This window comes from Triticum urartu, chromosome 6, assembly GCF_003073215.2.
Source record: "Triticum urartu cultivar G1812 chromosome 6, Tu2.1, whole genome shotgun sequence".
NCBI lineage: Eukaryota > Viridiplantae > Streptophyta > Magnoliopsida > Poales > Poaceae > Triticum > Triticum urartu.
The window spans coordinates 115,565,563-115,585,415 of NC_053027.1; the positions used below are offsets into that span (position 1 = coordinate 115,565,563).

General features: G+C 47.3%; 2 protein-coding genes and 1 pseudogene across 2 annotated transcripts; 2 read left to right on the top strand and 1 right to left on the bottom strand.

Annotated features, from left to right (window-relative positions):
• The first annotated feature begins 6,692 nt into the window (after positions 1-6,692).
• On the top strand, positions 6,693-10,190 carry LOC125516247 (porphobilinogen deaminase, chloroplastic). The gene is made up of 5 exons (XM_048681734.1): positions 6,693-7,009; positions 7,710-8,115; positions 8,591-8,794; positions 9,524-9,701; positions 9,796-10,190. Exons 1-5 carry the CDS (start codon positions 6,861-6,863, stop codon positions 9,912-9,914), a joined length of 1,056 nt encoding a protein of 351 aa, XP_048537691.1. The 5' UTR covers positions 6,693-6,860; the 3' UTR covers positions 9,915-10,190.
• A 359-nt stretch (positions 10,191-10,549) lies between these two features.
• On the bottom strand, positions 10,550-13,302 carry LOC125516248 (ribonuclease H2 subunit C-like). The gene is made up of 4 exons (XM_048681735.1): positions 13,096-13,302; positions 12,911-13,003; positions 11,876-12,054; positions 10,550-11,016 (listed from the first exon to the last, which is right to left on the bottom strand). Exons 1-4 carry the CDS (start codon positions 13,238-13,240, stop codon positions 10,951-10,953), a joined length of 483 nt encoding a protein of 160 aa, XP_048537692.1. The 5' UTR covers positions 13,241-13,302; the 3' UTR covers positions 10,550-10,950.
• A 157-nt stretch (positions 13,303-13,459) lies between these two features.
• LOC125516653 lies at positions 13,460-14,331 on the top strand (annotated as a pseudogene).
• Positions 14,332-19,853: the final 5,522 nt, after the last annotated feature.

Consider the following 19,853-nt stretch of genomic DNA (forward strand, 5'->3'; position numbering starts at 1 on the left):
ATGATCGAACTTCTAGGTTGCACTCTCGATGCTCAAGCTTGTGGCCAATACTAGCGCAACCTTCTTCATCGACGTAGTCGACTATGCCATCGTGCTTGCTTGTGCAAGGAGACTCTGTCATAGCCATCACCTTGAGGGCATTGGAGACTCCGTCAACTTCCGGAAGGCATTGAGAGGGGAAATCGGTAATGACGACTCCGTCATCGCCATCACCTTGTGCAAGGAGACTCGGACATCAACCATCTTCATCACCATCCCATATCCATTCCATTGTAGTACCGAACCCTAGTGGATCCCTACATGTATTACTTTGATTTATCATCCATGTTTATCGTCCCTATTCATATAATGCTTGCCATGTGTGAGTAGTTTTCTTAGTTCTCATGGATATGGATGAACCTTGGTATGTATAGGTGCTGAATGCTTATGTGGATATGCGATTCTCTGTTGAATGCTTGATTTAATAACAGTCGTGAATGTTGTGAAGGAGTCCCACTCAGTATTTTCACCTTGAATACTACAGAGCATATTACTGTCTTTGTAAATGCTAAGATGCTGAGGTTATTCGAGGTGATAGAAAAATTCTCTCTACCATACCTTTGCAACTGATAGGAGAATAACGGAGAACTCTTAGTGCGGTCACGTCCAAGGGAAAACCCTTAATTGTCGTATTGAGAACCGGAACTAGGAAACCACGCTAGTGATGTGCGTGGTATGAAGTCTAACTCGAGCAGAACATATACCCTATGTTTGTACCCGGATCCGCCTAATTACAAATATCAACAGTGGCTCAAGTATCCAACCTAGAACTCCGGACTCTCCGAGAATGCCTTAATTCTCTTACTTATTTTATCGCTTTATTCACCTCGTTGTGCTCTTTTACTTCTTTTATGCTATTTACTTTTGTTTGCACTCTACTCAAAATTATCACAACCATTCACCTTCATTTTACTTTGCGTCTACTTAACTTGCAGGCACATTTCATAAGTCTCTATAAAGGACAAAATCCAATTCATCTGCTGCATGTAGGATCGATACTCTTATTCAAAAAGACTACAACTAAACCATGTGTACATGTCATCAACTACCTTTAGCCCCAATAATTTGGTTTTCTGATGTTTTTTTCCAGAAAGTTGTTGTTTTCTAAATCTTTCGTCTGAATACATGTGGTTCATTGATATTCACTCTTGAAGGTTTACAAAGACTTTTCTCCATCGTCTTCAATACTCAGTCCTTTTTTTTTAGAAAAAATTTACATTCTATTCATCAACTATCAAGATAGTACAAAGAACATAAGAAATAAAAATTACATTCAGATCCATAGACCATTTAGGGATGAGATCGAGCCTTAAGCTCACCACCGCCAAAGCCCCTCCCTCACCGGAGCCGGGCAAACTTGTTGTAGTAGACAGTCGGGAAGTCGTCGTGCAATGGCCTACGGGACCAGCGCACCACAACCGATGCCGATGAAAAGAAGCATAGATCGGAAGCATCCAACCTGTAGACACACGAATAGGGACCGGATCCACTGAAGTTGAACGTCGTCCGAATCCCGTGAGATCTGTCAGATACAAACCTCCACATGCCCTCCAACGACGCTAGAAGCACCGCTGTGACGAGGCCTAGGCGGGGATAACCTTATTTCTTCTTTAAAGAGCTGCCATCGCTTGCCTCTCAAAGCAAGAAACAAACCCTAACAAAACTCACGAAAACATCCAAAAATAAAGTCCTCCGACCAGTAAGGGTCGAGATCCACCGTGCCTCCATGGCCCTAAGACTACAAGAGATGAGGTAGACCGTCGACACAGGAAACCCACGCAACGGGTTGCCCTTGCATACGAGCGAAGGAGTACTCTTCAATACTTAGTCATTGTAAAAAACATCAAATCTATTAATACATGACGAAAGATAAATCTTCCGTCATGCTAAACTCATCTTCTGTATATCTAAAAGATCCCAACAAAATAAACAAGCCCTATCTTACTCCATCCGTTTTTATTTACTCTGCATATTAGATTTGACTGAAGTCAAACTTCATAAAGTTTGATCAAGTTTATAGAAAACACTATAAACATTTACTATAACAAATGTATATGATGTGAAAGTACATTCAACAATGAATCTAATGGTATTGATTTGTTATTGTATATGTTAATATTTTTGTTTATAAACTTTGTCAAAGTTTGCAAAACTTGACTTTCAATAAAGCTAATACGTGGACTAAATAAAAATGAACCTTTTTTTGAACATCAATACAGACACAAGCGCTCATATACACCCGCATACACTCACCCCTATGAACGCACACACGCACACCCTACCCCTATGAGCACCTCCGAAAGACTGAGCCGGCATATCATTTTGAGATTTACGAAGGCACCGTAGGCACCTCGTCGTCGACGGGAACGTCTCCTTCCACTGAATGCGCATCGCCGGAAATTCTGAAATAAATTCAAGAATAAATGCGAGCATCAGGATTTGAACCCTGATGGGCTGGGATACCACAGTCCCTCTAACCATCCAACCACAGGTTGGTTCACAAATAAATAAATAAAAACCACAGCAAATAAAAACGAACCTACTCCCTTCGTCCCATAATGTAACATGTTCTACATTATGAGACGGGGTAGTAATAAATTAAACCCAGAACCTAAAAAGTGCGCGCGCACGATCCGGAGGAAACGAGCGGCCGCGCTAGCCGACAGAAACAGTCGTCGCTGACTCGCTATCTCTCTTCAGTAGATGCCTCTCTTCAGAAAAAAAAAACAACTAATCCCCTTGCACGCATCTGGTGAAGCACGCCGCCCAGGAGCTTCACGAGCGGCCGTCTCGCCGGCAAACAGGATCCGCGTCACGCCGGTCCCCTCCTGCCTTCCCTCCTCTTTCTTCCTTCGCTCTCCCTCTCAGCTCTCTCTCTGTTCCACACAGGTCGCCGCCGTGGAGGATCCACGCCTCGGGTCAAGCTCGCCCCCGCCGACCACCGCCATGCTGTGCCTCCTCTCCATCTGCGTCGACTTCGGCGCGCCTCCGCCGCCGCCCCTCCCTATCTTCTCCATCGCCACTGGATTTGAGATCCACACATCCTACTTCCTCTCGTTCATCAAGGAGCTGCGTTTCTGCATTTGGATCGAAAAGAACACCAACTGTTCTCAAATCTTCTCCTAATGATAGTATCATTATGCGGGTGTAAGACTGTAGTTAATTACTAGTTTATTAGTTGGAGACAAGGTGTCTTCTCGGGTGGATTTAGGCTGCAAAGTAGTACTACTATTATCTATGGATTTGTTTCTAATGTTGTTGTCAAGGAGTTTCCGATTTGTTCCAAACTGTTTAAGTAGTATACAATGCAATCTGGACATATCCGCCGAAGCAAAGGTCCAGTCTATGTATTTTTCATCTTCCTTGCAGAAACCTATCATTCAGTGGATGATTGGATGCTGAAATAGATGTTTTCTTTAGTCAACTAATACTGCAACGCTTGTATGTTTTGTAATTTATCAATCTCGGATTTTCTCACCATAGGAAGAGTTGCACAACCATACTTTCAGAGTTGCACAGGGTAGCCGTAGAAGTTGCATTCGTACTGCAAGGGGTAGTTGGAGTGGAGGTGACGCAGTGGTGCTCGAGGTGTGACTCACAAATCCATTATGGATGGGTTAACAGGTCATGTTGATTGTGGAAGACCCCTACTCGTGGAGCCGGAGCAGTAGCGCAACAGACTGTCTCTTTTTTTCTCGGTGTTGGAGTTGGAGCGATATCATCGTCGGAAAGACACGTAAAGTTGCACAACCATGCTTTCGGAGTTGCACAACGACTGCCAGGAAGTTGGTCGGGGTACTTGTCAAAGTTGCACATCCTATTGGTACGGAGTTGCTTAAGTTGATCTATGTTTGCTAGTAATATTTTTTTTGTTGGCATTCGCAGTAGTTGTTGCACACATAATAGTTCTCAATTGGATATGACCATTGAGAAGTTACACAACATGGTGATACTAAGTTGGCAAGATGATGACTCGCGCTCGCATTGCTTACTAAGTGTAGCTAGAGTGTGTGATGTTTGTAAGCACGTCATAGTCGCACACGCACATCCATGGAGGTGCACACGCGCGTCGGTGCAGTCGCGCACGCTCGGCCGTAGAGGTGCACACTCTCATCGGTGTGGTAGGTCACGCATGAGTGTCCACATCCACGCTCGCAGCGGTGTTCAGGGTGCGACCGACAAATCCATTGTGGCTACGATTAGCAGGACGCTGGGAAGACCCTGGCCATGGAGCCAAAGCAGTAGCCCCCAGCCGCATCATGTCCTCCTTTTCTCTCGGTGATGGAGGTGGAGCGATGCAGTTGTCGGGAAGCCGCGCAAAGCTGCACACCATGATATCGAAGTTGCCCATCGACTGCCAGATACTTGGTTAGGATAGCTGTCGAAGTTGCACACTCTCGCCGGCATAGTAGGTCACGCACGACTGTGTGAGTTGCACATGTGCGGCGGCATAGTCGCACACGTGTGGTCGTGGAGTTGCACACTCTCGTCAGAATAGTAGCTCATGTCGGGGAGGTGCACATGCATAGCGGCATAGTCGCACACGCGCTGCTGTGTAGTTGCACACTCTCGCTGGTATAGTAGCTCACACACGACCACGAGAGTTGCTCACACGCGGTAGAGTAGTCGCACATGCGCGGCGACGGAGTTGCGCACTCTTGTCGACATAATAGCTCATGCATGCAAGGTTGTCAGAATCGCGATTCTATTATACGATTCTATGACTTTATGACCCAAACTAACCCCTCTGATTCTACGATTTTACTTCATAGAATCTACGCTTCTACGATTCTGATAGTGAAGATTCTATGATTTGCGATCCTACCATCGGGGTTCCGATCCGATTCAAAATCGCGATTCTGATAACCTTGCATGCATGATTATGGGATCTGCACACTCTTGTCAGCATAGTTTCTCGCGCACAGCTGTGGAGTTGCACACTCTCGATGACATAGTCACACATGCAAGGGACACGGAATTGCACACTCTCGTCGGCATAATTACTCATGCACCGACCACAACGTTGCACACTCTTGTTGAATAATTTCTCATGCGCGGTTGCGGATTTGCACACTCTCATTGCCGTAGTAGCTCATGCACAACTACGAGAGTTACTCCATCGTGCAATTTTAGTACAACATGATTCAACTTTTTTCAAAACCATTTTTAAAGTTGCATGATCGAAATTATTGTGAGATTTGCAACCTAGTAACCACGACAACTAATTTTTAATGATGTGCAACTAGTCTATTATTCGGCCAACTACCTATTAGTCGATGTGCAACCCTCCCTTCCCTATACATGGATGATATAATTTTCCATTGTTGTCATACCATTGCCCCCACCTACCCCTACCAGCTATATGTGCAACTTACTCTATTGTTTTAGCTAATTTTTTAGTAGTCGAGGGGCAACTCCTTTCCCTCCATACTTGTGTATATGTAGTTTTAGTTGGCAGGGGCTATAGAAGTAGTTGCACAGAATCTGCTAGGCAGTTGGCCAGGGCAACATATAAAGTTGCACATCTCACTGGTATGGATTTGTTGAATGGTGAAAAAATGCACAAAGACCATGAGGGTGGAGAAAAGTTGTCTACAGGTGAGAGATCCTCAAGATGCACATCTCACTAGCTGGGGTGGGTGGAAAGGGGTGCTGGCAATGAAAATTACACATCCACGGGTACTGGGAAAAGTTACACATACACATCAACCATTAGGTAGTTGGTTGGGACTGTTTCCGAAGTTGCACATCTACTACTTGGCAGTTGACCAAGGTAGCAAACAGTGAAAATTGCACTTCCAACTAGAGGAGAAAAGTTGCATATCGACTACTAAGCAGTTGGTTGGGGTAGCAGACGAAGTTGCACATCTCACTTGATAGTGGGTAGTTTGAGGTGAGGTGTCATCATTGAAAACTGCACATCCATGGATAAAGGTGTCTAGGGCACATCTAGATGTGCTCTAATTATTGCACATCTAAGTGAGTGAATCAAGCATAAAGAGAAAAGAAAAAAGAAAAAAGAAAAAGGGAAATATCCACACGAATCTCGACGTAAGATCAATAACATAGGACTTAGATGTGCAATACTTATGGCACATCTAGATGTGCTTTAGCAAAACTGATAAAGAAAAAGTTGCACATCGACTATTAGGTAGTTGCACATCAACAACTAGCCAGTTGCACAAAACGGGGACAAAATTGCACAGAAAAAGTTTGTCGAAACATATCCATGTGGAATCTAGTTTCGAAGGGCACATCGCGAGGATTTCAGTGGTGAAAGCGGATCTTAATTTCGATGTTTCGTTTAAAAGTTGTGGCTTTTCTAATTTTTTTTAAAGCTGAATTAAATGCGTTCACACAGGTTCGGGTGTGTGCTTTTATAATTCTGGTTAAACATGTTGTATAGTCTTTGTCTTTTTCTTACTAGGAGGATAAAATAATTCCTAATTTGTTTGATTAAGACAAAAACATACCTAAAAAGGAGAGGCTGCCACGAATTTGCTATCGAGCAACCAGCCGCTCGGTAGACACGTCCTAAATTAAATTCATTCAAGCTGGTTGAGGAAAAGAGCTGAATAAACCGCAGCAAACCTACAAGATCCAATAAACCTGATTTCTTTCCCTCTCCCTCCCTCTCTCTCTGCACTAGAGAGAGGAGGAGTAGGCCAATCCGGACAATACATTATCCTCTGCCCCCTCATCCATCCCTCCGCCCTCTCCATAACAGCGCAGAATTCTGCTCTGCTCTGCTCCTCCCTCCCCCTGCATCTCCCGCCCGCCTCGCCCGACCCCTCTCTCGCCCCCCTTCCCAGCCGCCGGAGATGGCGACGCTGAGATGCACCAACCACACCCTCCTCGGCTCGCCGACCTGCCTCGCGCGCCCGCGCCGGGCGGTGGTGCGCGCCGCCGTCGCCGTCCAGGCCGAGGCGCAGCCCAAGGTCTCCCTCATCCGGATTGGCACGCGCGGGAGGTGATCAATTCGAACCCTTCGTCACAGATTCTCGGTTGCTTGGTGTACAAGAATCGCGTCTCTGGGTGTTAACTCGGTTGGATTTGGGGGCGGCAATGTGCCGGAGGCGCCCGCAAGATCCTGTCTTTGTTTCCCTAGGAGCTCCCGTTTCGAGATGCGGCTCTGACCGACCCGATTGCGTTTCTAGGTGCCAGATATTGCCTGATTCTGACGCGAATTGTTGAGGACGTTTACCAGGATTTGCATTTTAGCTGGGGCTTCGATGGAATCGTGGAACATCGGTAGCACCACGCCGTTGACCTTAATCGTGCTAAATAGTGAACATTTTCCAGTCAGCAAAACTGCACCTATACATGTTAGCAGCTCGATTCGGGGTCAACGTGAGATGTTTCAGAGATTTTTAGTTCGGTGAACTTGCTCTGGGTTTCACGTGGATGTATACAGAGTTTCGTTTAGCTTCTGGCCACCTTTTGCTTGTTTTGGCCTACTGAATTCATGATTTGACTTGGTGGAAATTTGTGTGGCTTCGGCCTTCATTTTTAGGGGTGGGAGACAAATTCAAAGTACAAAAGCGTCCTGTCGAATTCTAGCTGTCTTTTTCAATGTTCAGTTCGATGTGTTTTTATTTCTCTCCTCTGTACCAAAGTGTCTTGCTTGCACATGCAAGTCTATAATCCAAATTGCTGACTATGTAGGACAGTCCTCTTGCTCTTGCACAAGCCCGTCAAACCCGTGACGAACTGAAAGCTGCACACACGGAGTTAGCCGAGGATGGTGCCATTGAGATTGTCATCATAAAGACCACAGGAGACATGATCTTGGACAAACCCCTGGCGGATATAGGAGGCAAGGGTTTATTCACCAAGGAGATAGACGATGCGCTCTTGCAGGGAAGCATTGACATCGCGGTCCACTCGATGAAAGATGTCCCAACATATCTACCCGAAGGCATGATATTGCCCTGTAACCTCCCACGAGAAGATGTGAGAGATGCATTCATATGCCTGACTGCAAAAACTCTTGGGGAGCTTCCTGCTGGTAGTGTTATCGGAAGTGCTTCCCTGCGGAGGCAATCTCAGATTCTCTATAAATATCCATCACTAAAAGTAAGTCTACTTGTGATGACTGCATTAGTGCAATACGTCTTTCCTTATGTTTTGTTCCTTGTTGTTTTTCATTCTAAAAATAATCTATGCTAACCCATCACTGTTAAACTCATATTTTTCTTTTCCATACATAAAACTGCCTGAAACTTGTATAAGGACATACTCCCTCCGTTCCAAATTAGATGACTCAACTTTGTACTAACTTTAGTACAAAGTTAGTACAAAGCGTGGGTCATCTATTTTGGAACGGAGGGAGTATATCACAGATTGCTATTTTGAAGGGATGTTGTTTCATGTCCTTATGTGCCAAGCAGTATTCTTGCAAAAAAAAAAATCTTATCTAAAACCCATCCAATCCCACTGTAAATCAGTCTTCTACTTTAGTAATATGTACTGCTTTATTATTTTACAAGCCATTTTTATTAGAGACTCTTCTTGGTTAATTTGGGCTTAACAATAGTGAATTGGTTTTCAGGTTGTTAACTTCAGAGGAAATGTTCAGACACGGTTAAGGAAACTTAAAGAAGGAGATGTACATGCTACATTGTTGGCACTGGCTGGACTAAAACGGTTAGGCATGCCAGAAACTGCAACATCTGTATTATCAGTAGACGAAATGCTTCCAGCAGTCGCTCAAGGCGCTATTGGAATAACTTGCAGGAGCAATGATGATAAAATGGTAGGTCGTCTAATGTTTCAATCTGCTAGCAGAGTAAAAATCTTAGATGCTGCATGCATGCATAATGCCATACCCAAATGTGGTACCAGCTGTGTTATGCCACTATGTTTTAATACTTCAATTTTGCATGTGCCTCTGATAACCTGATAGGTTCAAGTGTCTATTTTGTGGTCTTTATTGGCCATTGTACCACATCATGTTCTTACAAAGATGCAGTTGTGTTCAATTCTGCATTGTCGACCAACTCTTCATATTTCACATCTTTATTGAGGTTTCTTAACATGCTCCCTCTTACCTCCCCTTTTTACTTGAGAGGTAAGAGTACAAAATAGATCTGAGCCATTGGTTGCATTGAGTAGTGGGTTTGATTAACTCTTACCTTCTTACCTGATTACCTCCCATGTGAAAAGAGGGGGTAAGAGGGAGCATGTTAAAATTGCTCGGCTATTAGCCATTTTGCCTAGCTTGCCTCCAATCATTTTTTTGTTGTTGATTTTTGACCACACCATGTTGAATATTTTAGTTTTCGAAATTACTCAGAGAGCATGGAGTTAGAACATTCTGATTTCCTATTGCATACTGTTGTTTCATTCTGTGTTGTGCGTAGGTGCCCTGAGTTTCATTCTGTGTTGTGCGCAGAACACACCAGCCAATTGCCTGAGTTTTTCTTTTGTTTACACCATCTAGTTAAAGATGCTGATCCCCCCTCTTTCCATTTTTTGTGTGTAGATGGAGTATCTGTCCTCTTTGAATCATGAAGATACCAGATTAGCTGTTGCATGTGAAAGAGAATTCTTGTCTGTTCTTGATGGTAACTGCCGAACTCCAATTGCGGCATATGCTTATCGTGACAAGGATGGGAACTGCTCATTCCGGGGGCTATTGGCTTCACCAGATGGCTCTATAGGTATGGTTTTCTTTTCAATTAAGCTCATATGATATGAACTAGCCATATTTTGTTAGGCAATAATTTCTGTGTTTGTGCATGATTGTTCTTATAGTATACGAGACGTCAAGAAGTGGAACATATTCTTTTGATGACATGGTCGCGTTAGGTCAAGACGCCGGCCACGAACTGAAATCAAAGGCCGGACCTGGTTTCTTCGATGGCTTACAATAGGAAATCCGCCATGCCCTAATAGCGTTCATTTTTTTTACCATCTTCTCGTAGTTATGATAGAAGTTTGTACTACATATTGAGCTGTACCAATCAAATTTGTATCTCTGTTTTTTTGGCTCTGCGGGTTAGAACTTAGAACACGGTTTAGTGGTTTGTTATCCTTCGATTTTCATCGAGTTCTGGAAGAGGCTTCTGCTCGCAGTATTGTTGTAACATTGTAATGTGATGTAATTTTGCAGATGTTTTGCTGTTTCAGGAAACAACCGGTTCTGAATCCGCTGTTTGCCAAGGTTGTTTATTTTTCTTTATATTCATTTTTGAATGGTTTCCAGGACGTCTCTCATGTAGTATGCTACCACGCTTGTGCTACCTAATACCGATCATTGTTTTTTTTTTGCCAGGATAGTACGATCATATCTACTACTCCCTTTGTAAATAAATATAAGAACGTGGAAAAGTAGTGATCTAAACGCTCTTATATTTCTTTATCGAGGGAGTACCTTGGAAAAATGGCAAAAAGTCATGTTTAAGTCTTGCAACAAATTTATATGACGCAATCTATCTTGGTGTTAGAAATGATTTCATTATCAAAGCATCCTTTAAAAAAATGACTAAAATGTGGCACTTCTCTTAGGTTGGGAGCAGCGGTAGCACATTGGCACTTATAATTATGAGAATTTCCTGTGTCATATTATGACAATTTAATATGTCCACATCATATCAAGACATGAGAACTTAAATTCACAAGATCACATGTACTCCCTCCGTCCCATAATGTAAGACGTTTTTTGATACTACACTCTGATAGGCTGACAAATGAACTGCTCAGTAGAACAGGAAAGAGCCCCCTCAAGAAGAGAACAACAGGTTGGCAACACAGACTGATAATCTTAACACAAGAGTGCCTGGCCCTCACAGGCTCGCAGCTAACGACCGTTACAATTGCAACATTCCAAGTTCATCAGGGTGGTAGATTGCTTGTTAGATTGGCTCTTGCTGGAACTAAATAACAGATTCACTATGTAATAGATCTTGGTCAACTGTTCTGATTCTGCCTGGCTGACATGTTAGCCATGTCTTCAGCAGTCACTGGCTTGTGCATCTGCACAAACAGGAAGCTTGAGTTAAGACAATCTGATAAAGTTTCACAAGTTCTTTTAGTAGATACCACTACGTGTTACCATACCTAACCGGCTAACAAAATGAAAGGAATATTGGCCAAACAAAGATACATCATGTTGGTCAACTGTAAGCTCAGCACAAGTAGGTCCAGGAACAACACATTACAGAATCAATCAAACGAACAATAATGTTTAGTTTGCAAAGCATTGTCCATTTAACAGTCATGAAGAGAATGTGGAACTTGGAATGCGGAGTTACTAACATAATCAAACAAGCCAAGCAAGGGTACAAGTTAATTCATTGTATGGGCATAGATCATATTGACTTCACCAGTGTCTTATGAACCTTACCCTGACTAACATGGTCAATGGTCGTCTGCCAAATATATGGGGGATGGAAGCTAAACAGTACAAAAGCATAACAGCTCGTCTGCTCAAAATGGATTAAACAAATTCTGGAAGAAAAATAACACTCACTGCATACACAATGGTTAACATAATCAAACTCACCAAGCAATTAGTAGAAGTTAATTCATTCTATGGGAATAGCTCATATTGACTTCACCAAAATTTTGTCTTATGTACCTTACCCTGACTAACATGGTCGACAGTCATCAACCAAATATTTTATTATGTACTTTACCCTGACTAACATGGTCAACAGTCATGTACCAAATATCATCAACCAAATATTTTATTATGTACTTTACCCTGACTAACATGGTCAACAGTCATGTACCAAATATTTTAGGGATGGAAGCCGAACAGTACAGAAGCATAACAACTCAACTGCTAAAAATGGATCAAACACATTCTGGAAAGAAAGGAAAAAACACTTACTGCATTCGCAATGGCTAACCAATGAAAGGACCGTGGGAGAGGATCCTCTGCTGATGGCATGGTGTCATGATTCCAGTAAGTTATGTTCTGGAATTCTGCACGGGATACAAAATTGCTAGCCTCCTCATCCATGCCCTGAGCATCCTTTTCTTCGTTCTTCTTCTTCTCCAGTACATAACCTACAGGTAAGTTTCAGACCACCAAACTCGAGCAACATACAAGAAGATGGTGCCAAACTCAGACATTGTACTGAAAACATGGAAGAGTAGAGTGTGACCAACATCATATCATACCATCGCTATAGTCCAGAAATACTCTTTTTTTTTGACAAATGAGAATGAGACAGTAGGGGAGAACCCCTACTGCACGTGTGTGTATATTAGTGCCTGTTCGGCAACCCACCAACTTCTGAAAATTCAAGGATCTGCGGAGCGAGGAATTAGCTGCTCCCTGATTTGCAACTACAGCTCTGGCTGCTCCGGAGCGGAGTTGTGGAGTCAGAGTGACTCCGAACAGGGCCTTAATAGTCCAGAAATACATTGTTATATTTATAAACCTAGTATCCCTAGACAATTTTACATTCTGCCAGGAATAAGGCATCTAAGATTTTTGTTTCCATGCGGGTTTGACACAAGATAATAAAATAGTAAAAGACCATGTCACAATTCAATGGCCATTTCTGTGGTGAGCTAAACCAAATTTCACGTCCCTTGCGAAGGTTTCCATTATAAGCACCACCCTGTTGAAATGAATTAAGCCTATCTAAGTAAGTACACTCTGGCACATTTTAATTTAACACAGGATCAGGCCACGATACATCTTTAAATATCCAGATCTCAAAGAAAAGCTTTAACATCAAGCAGTAGCGCGCACATTTCTCATATATGGATAGAAGGACAGCATAATTCCAACAGAGAGAAGTTTGCTTTGTGCAGTTTTTCAAATCTGTTCCAGAGCTCCCAAATCTAAGTATCGTCACCGTTTCCACCGAGCAGAAACAGGTTTACATGGCACCATCAGATCGCGGGAGCTCACCTCGGTAGCCATCGGGGAGCGCGACGGTGGCGCCCTGCAGGTTCCTCCCGCGGAAGAAGGCCTCCTCCACCTTCACCCCATCCACCTCCACGCCTGCGCGCACGCACGCACCCACCAATTCGTCAACCAAACAGACAGAAGGTAGACGGACGAACAGAGAGAGGAGGGGAAACGAGCGAACGGACCAGTGTCCCTCGGCTTGAAGTAGTCGGAGACGGCGGCGGCGCTGTTGTGCCTGATGCCGCAGGGCAGGAGGTGCACCCGGCCGAGGTCGGTCGCCGCCGGGGATAGGTCGACGCCAGCGGCGGCGGGAGGGGTGGCTTGCTCCATGGTTTTGGTTTGGGGGTTTCAGAGCAGTCGCCACGTCCCGCTGGTGGACTGGTGGTCTCTTCGTTGGGTTTTATTTTTGAGACAAGTCTCTTCGTTGGTGCGGCACCCCTGGTGAGCTGAATAAAGATGGGCCCGGTTCCAGCGGCCCACGGTTCATGCAAGCCCGCGTCTATCCTTTTTCTTCTTATAAAAAAGAAAGAAGTCCATTTTCACCCCCAAATGCAGTCTGAGGGACAAATAACCCCCTAAACTCAAATTTGGTACGATTATAGCCCCCAAATCCTTGAAACTGGGTAAATCTCACCCTTACGTGGTTTCCGTTTGATTTTAGGCGGTTTTGGGAATAGATCGTGTGACGTGGCATGGTATTTGGGGATGCATAGATAGACAGTAAAGCTCGCCTGCTCCTCATGCACATCGTCTCTGTCGCTCGTGGCGCCGCCTCCTGTACGCGGCGTCGTTCCCGCTGTTCCTCTCGCTCTACGCGCTCCTCGAGGGCACTAGCAATGGTGGCACTCCCTTCACGGCCTACGATCCGATTGCCGCGCGGTGGGACGGGCTGCCGCCGCCGCCGATCTCGTTGCCACCCCCGCGCTCTACCACCAGTCGTTCCTCTCTCGCTGGCTGCCGCTCCAATTCGTGGCCGCGGCGGGGCGGCTCATCCTCATCGTGGGGTTCACTTAGCCGCTCCAGCCGGCGCTTTGCAGCCCACTCGTGTTTGACCCGGCCACCGCGCCCGTGCCGCGCTGGTTGGTCGCCCCGCGCAGTTGCATGGCGGGCGCAGCGCGCGGCCGCCTGTTCATGGCGAGAGGCATGGGCGCTAGCTCCGACCTCGCTGTCGCGCGCTCCGGGTCGACAGGGGACCCCGCCACGCCGTTCGCGCCGTGGGAGCCGCTCCCGCCACTGCGGGACGTGCGGTTCAGCCGGGACGCCGCGGATGTCGTCTGCGCGGGTGGAAGGTCTGCATAGTCAACGTACACGGCAGCTGCGCCAAGGAGGGCGCCGTGTTCGACCTCGTGGCCGGCCGGTGGGAGGACATGCCGCCTGGCATGCTCGCTGGGTGGAAAGGTCCTGCCGCGACGTCCCCGTGACATCGCGCTCAACGCTTCCGACGGCAGATGCAGCGGCATCCTCGTAGCCATGGTCTACAACGACATGCATTATGAATGAAGGAAAAAGAATGAGCGAGGATGACTGGTCTGGTGCCACGTCAAAAGAGTCAAATGTTTAGCTTCTAAGAAAATAGAGTCAAATGCCTAATCATATTCTAAAACCGCCTACAATCTGACAACTCAGCAGCAAAACCACCTAAGGGGGAGATTCATCCGGTTTTGAGGATTTGGGGGTTGAAATCGTACCAAATTCGAGTTGAGGGGAGTATTTGTCCATCAAGACGCATTTTAGGGTGAATGGACTTCTTTTTATAAAAACAGAGAAAGGCCACAACCTCTTAGTCCATAAGCCCAGAAGCCTCTTAGTCCCCACGCAGCATGCTCTTCCCTAAAAGACAGGAGAAGGGTTTTTACACCGCAATGTAGCTCGAGCTTGGGTAAACTGTCGTGTCTTCGTTCGTCTTCCCTAGCTCAAGCGCGCCGGAGCATTGTCGTGAGTTTGTGAGTCGCGAGACAAAGCGTAGCGGGTACAGCGAGCGCACCCCAGAGTTCGAATCTTGTTGGGTCCTCGGAGCCCCGATTCTGACAGGTCGCCGCCGCGACGACGAGGTCAGAGCAGGAAAGCCACATCAGGGCCAGCATCGTCGCTGCCCTAGCCCTGATTGGCGAACCAGCCACCAGATCCGCCGTTGACCGAACCTTAGGAAGCCACCAGAGACAGAACCAGGGCATATTTATTGGTCGCCGCCATCATCATTGAAAACGTACCAGCGGACGAGCACACACGTAGCCCTAACCTATCTACACTACATCGACAGGTTCCTCTCCCCTCCCGTCGCCGGATAAGGGTGAAGGAGCCCCTCCTTTCGCTGGTGGAGAACGCTGGCAGACGGTTCGCCTCCGGTTACGCCCCTGCAAGAGAGGGGAAAGCGGAACTGACAATGTTGTACAAGGACTGGCCTTCCAAACAGGTACATGGTGGGTTTAGGGTCACTATTGACAAGGATCGATGAGTATATGGTATGGACTTTAGGGATTTATACATTGAGGTTCATTTGCGTCGCGCTCTACAATCTCAGGGTTTAGAACAGACTTCACTCTGGACCGACCGACAGTGTGCGTGCGCGGTTGCGGGGCGCTTCAGGCGAGTCAGAAGCCAGTCTCGTGTGAAGCAAGACATATAACTCGTGCTACCCCTAAAAAAACTCTCGTGCTGAAATCTGGCTGTAGCAAATCCTGTGGAGAATCAATATTACTCGTTTTTTTAGGGAAAGCCATCATGGCGGTTTATATTTCATGTGAAAACAAGGATACATCGTTCGATAAAACATCCACTAGAAACGCTGGAGGCTCGGTCTTCCAAACAATAGTTCGAGGTGTCTTCGAGTTCCTAGCCAATACATCTGCCACCATATTGGCTTCCCTAGGACAATGATTAAATACTATAAAACTGAAATTACGAGCTAAGAAAGAGCACTCTTCATAGATGGCCGCCGCCGGCCCGAGGGAGTTCCCACCGCTCTGCATAACCTCAATCACCTCCATGCAATCTGCTTCAACGTATAGTTTGTTGCATCCCAGATCATTTGCTAGCAGCAACCCATCTCTCAGGGCCCTTGCTTCTGCCGTCGCCGCGTCCTCCACAAAGGGAATATCACCGCATGAGGCAACCATGAAAATTCCCATGTCATCACGTAATATTGCTCCTGTATTCCCGGAGCCACTATCCAGATCAAAACCAACATCTATATTAAGTTTCACAGTGCCTTCAGGTGGCTTCTCCCAGACATGTCTCCTAATCCTCGTCTTCTTTTCTCTTGCTCTCGTGAAATTCTTTGCTAATGCAGCAATGGCCTGTGCTGATCTGGCTGGGTCCTGTAGGAGATCCTCATGAACGTAGTGGCGTCGTTCCCACCACACGTACCACACAGTAGTGGCCACTGGTTCATTACGTTGGACCCCTGACATCGAAGGCTGTAAATTGCTCCTGGACAAAAATAAATCAGCTAGCGTCGAGCCTCCTTCACAATTTGCAGCAGCACATACTTCAATTACCATATTCCCAGCCCCGGGATGTGCCACTCTTCTTGAACCCTAGGGCATAATAAGAGGGCATGTTTGATACTTTTTCACAATCAGCAGTACATAGAGGACACCGCGAGCTAGTCATCATATGTCTGTTAGCTAGAACCCCCATGTAAGGGATAGCTCCAAGTAAAGCTCTCCACACATGAATTTTTATCTTGGCCGGCACACATAATTTCCAAATGGTTCTCCAAATAGGATTAGTACTTGAGGATTGAACTGAGTTTGTCATTCTCAATTTTCGTTCATGCTGGAGTTCCTATTCTTCATAATAAGCTGACCCTACAGAGAAAATACCATTCTTATTGAAGTGCCAAGAGACAAAATCGCTCATCATTTCGAGGGCCAAGGGAATGTTCAGAATACGTTGCACATCAATAGGCCAAAACAATTCATTAAGCAACTGCTCATCCCAAACTCTATTTTTTTCATCTATTAATTCAGAAACTCTTGTGATAGCAATATTGCCTCTTGGTGTCATTACTCTCCTTGTAGGACTACTTGGGATCCATGGATCCTTCCATATATTTATTTGAGAGCCGTCCCCTACCCTCCATATACGCCCTTTTTTAAAAGTTTGAATTCCACTCCATAGACTCCTGCCATGTGTAAGAACTATCCTTCTTAAGATTGCAGTTAAGAAGGTTGCCATCAGGGAAGTACTTGGCTTTCAAAACTCTAGCATAAAATGATTCTGGTTCAGCCAAAAGTCTATGGAGTGAACAATACATTCTGGAATGAATATTACTCGTTCGCTCGATCATTGGGCCTAAGAGCATCTCCAACAGGCACGCTAAACAGGCGCCGCGCCGCAAAATCTCCCGTTTTAGTGCACGCGCAACCCGGCGGATGGCCCCAGCGGGCGCGCAATAAGCGCACGCGCGGTATAAGCAGTTGGACGCGCGCGTGGATGCGGTTCATCGCGCGGTGTATTTGCGGCACCCGCTTCCGCGCGCGGCACACTCGACGCTCGCGCTGCGCGCTCTTCTTCTCCCCCTCCAAAGCCTCGCGCGCGCCGGCGCCGACGACCCGCACCCATGGACGCACGCGCCGGCACCCCGCTCACCCCGTCCTATAGCCGCGACCCCCTCGCCCCCCCTCCCCCTCGCCGCCGCCACAAACCCTAGCCCGGGTGGCGTTGGCCTCGCCGCCGCCGGAGCTCCTCCGACGAGCGGCCTCGCGCGCGGCCTCTTCATGCCGCCGCGGATGACCTCGGCGGCGGGTGGCGTCGCGCCGGCGCCGGCCCGAGTCGCCGCCACCCCCTCCTCAAAGCTCCCCAATGCGGCGCGGCCAAAGATTTTAAACTTGGTTGGATGAACTTGTGGGCATGAACTTCATCAACTTGTTTGTCTGAAATTTTTATTGTGTTGAAAATGTTCATCATTTTATGTTAAAAAATGCCATATGCAATGCACCGGCGGGTCACGCGCGCTGCATTTTGGCGCGCTGCTGGAGCGACGCGCGCGCGCTGCATTTTAGCGCGGCCGCTGGAGCCAGCGCTGCGCGCCGCGCCAAACCAGCCGATACGCGCGTGGCATATGTGTTTTTTACGCGCGGCGCGATCGGCATCTGTTAGAGATGCTCTAATAACACATTCCTTGTGTATACGATATTTAAACAACCCGGCTTTGCCTCAAGAATAGAAAAAAACAATCCGGCTTGGAGTCCAATCCGAGTCCGATCGTCGCTCTATGCTGCCTGCATAGCGGTTGATTTTCCAAGCCTTTTGCATGCACGCGCACCTCCCGAGTCTGTATAAACAGCCTTTGCCTTGCCGCCGAATCATGTACTCGTACAACCACGATGCGTTCCTTTCGCCGTTTCGCGGCGAAAGCGGCCACTGGCGCAAATTCCTCCCCTGGTACCCCTGTCCGCTTATCATGATCCTCCTCGTGGCCGCCTTCTTGGGCCTCCTCGTCACGTTACTCACCGCTGTCCGCCCCGTTCGTGTGGCTGTCGAAGACGCCTCCCTCACCCGCCTCGCCCTCGCCGGGCCCAACGGCACCAGGCTCGCTTACGACGTGTCCCTCGCTGTCTCCGTGCGCAACCGCAACTGGGCCATGCGCGCCGTGCTCGCGCCGCTCGAAGCTGAGCTCTTCTTCGCCGGCGAGCGCTTCGCCCGCGTCCGGATCCAGGGGAGCTCGCGCCGGAGTGTCCGGCCGGGAAAGACCGAGGCCTACAATGTCGTGGCGGCGGGCGAGGGCGTGCGCCGCGCCGCTGGGGAGTGCCGGGGTGGCAACGCTCGTGAAGGAGAGTGTGGCGGATGGCGGGTTTCGGCTGGAGCTGAAGCTTGCCGGCGAGGTTAGGTACCCGCCGCACCGCACGCGCAGGCTGGAGGCCGCCTGCCCGCTGAAGCTGCCTGCGTCGCCCGCGGGGCAGGCAAGGTTCAAGAAGGTCGAGTGCGTGGTGTAATCATGAGTTAATTGCAAGGAGATACCACACTTGCGCACGTTGTGACGAGTCAGTACCGTTGCTCGTGCATGTCGCAGTTCAGTACCACTATTCGGCCTAACCGTTACAAAATGGGCTGGCAGACGTATAAGTATGTATTGACCATGTATCTGACAGACCGGGCCCACCCGTCAGGCGACACGGTGGCAAATCGGCGTGTGCCCGATGCGCTGACTAGGACGAGGCTGGTGCGGTCGAATCGAGCCGGATCCCACCCGACGAACCAGACGAACCCTATCCTTTTTCTCCCCTCTCCATCTCCTCTCTCCCCGTGGATCTCAGGCGATGGCTGCGGCGACCCCCGGCGGCGGCGGTGTCGTGGGCGGCTACGGCGACCTTCCCGGCCTGGGGAGCGATGACCACGTGGGGCTGGACTGCTCCAGGTCGTCCAACTCCACCGACGACGAGGAAGAGGAGGAGGAGGCGCCCCTGTCCATGGAGCAACGGTTGCGGCTCGCTGAGATGTGGTTGGCCAACCCAACCACAAGCCATCACTGGACCAGTGGAGCGGATGGAGTGTTGTAAATCCCTCGTTTTTAATTTTGTCTGTTCATATCATAGGGCTAGGGTTAGTGTTCTTAAAGCACTGAATTTTTTTCAATTTTGCCGTGACTTGTAGGTTAGATGATGCTATATGGGATGTTAGGATTCACTTTGATGCAGGGCATAATTTGGATAGGAAGATCTGTACCTCAGATGTCACATTTCTGAATTTGTATGCACTGTTGACAGTAGTAGGATATAATTTTGATGATGAACTATATCACATGAGAAATACAGCTGCAGCAGGAGTTGAGAGAGAGCATGGACTAGATCTGATTGACACTAACATCAAATTGCAAGAACTAAAGAAGCAATATGAGGATTCATTAGTTCTGAATTTGTTAGCTAGGGCAACAACACCTGTCAGTTCAGAGTCAGGATTAGTTAGTGATGGTAACATCCATCAGAGACCAAATGAATTA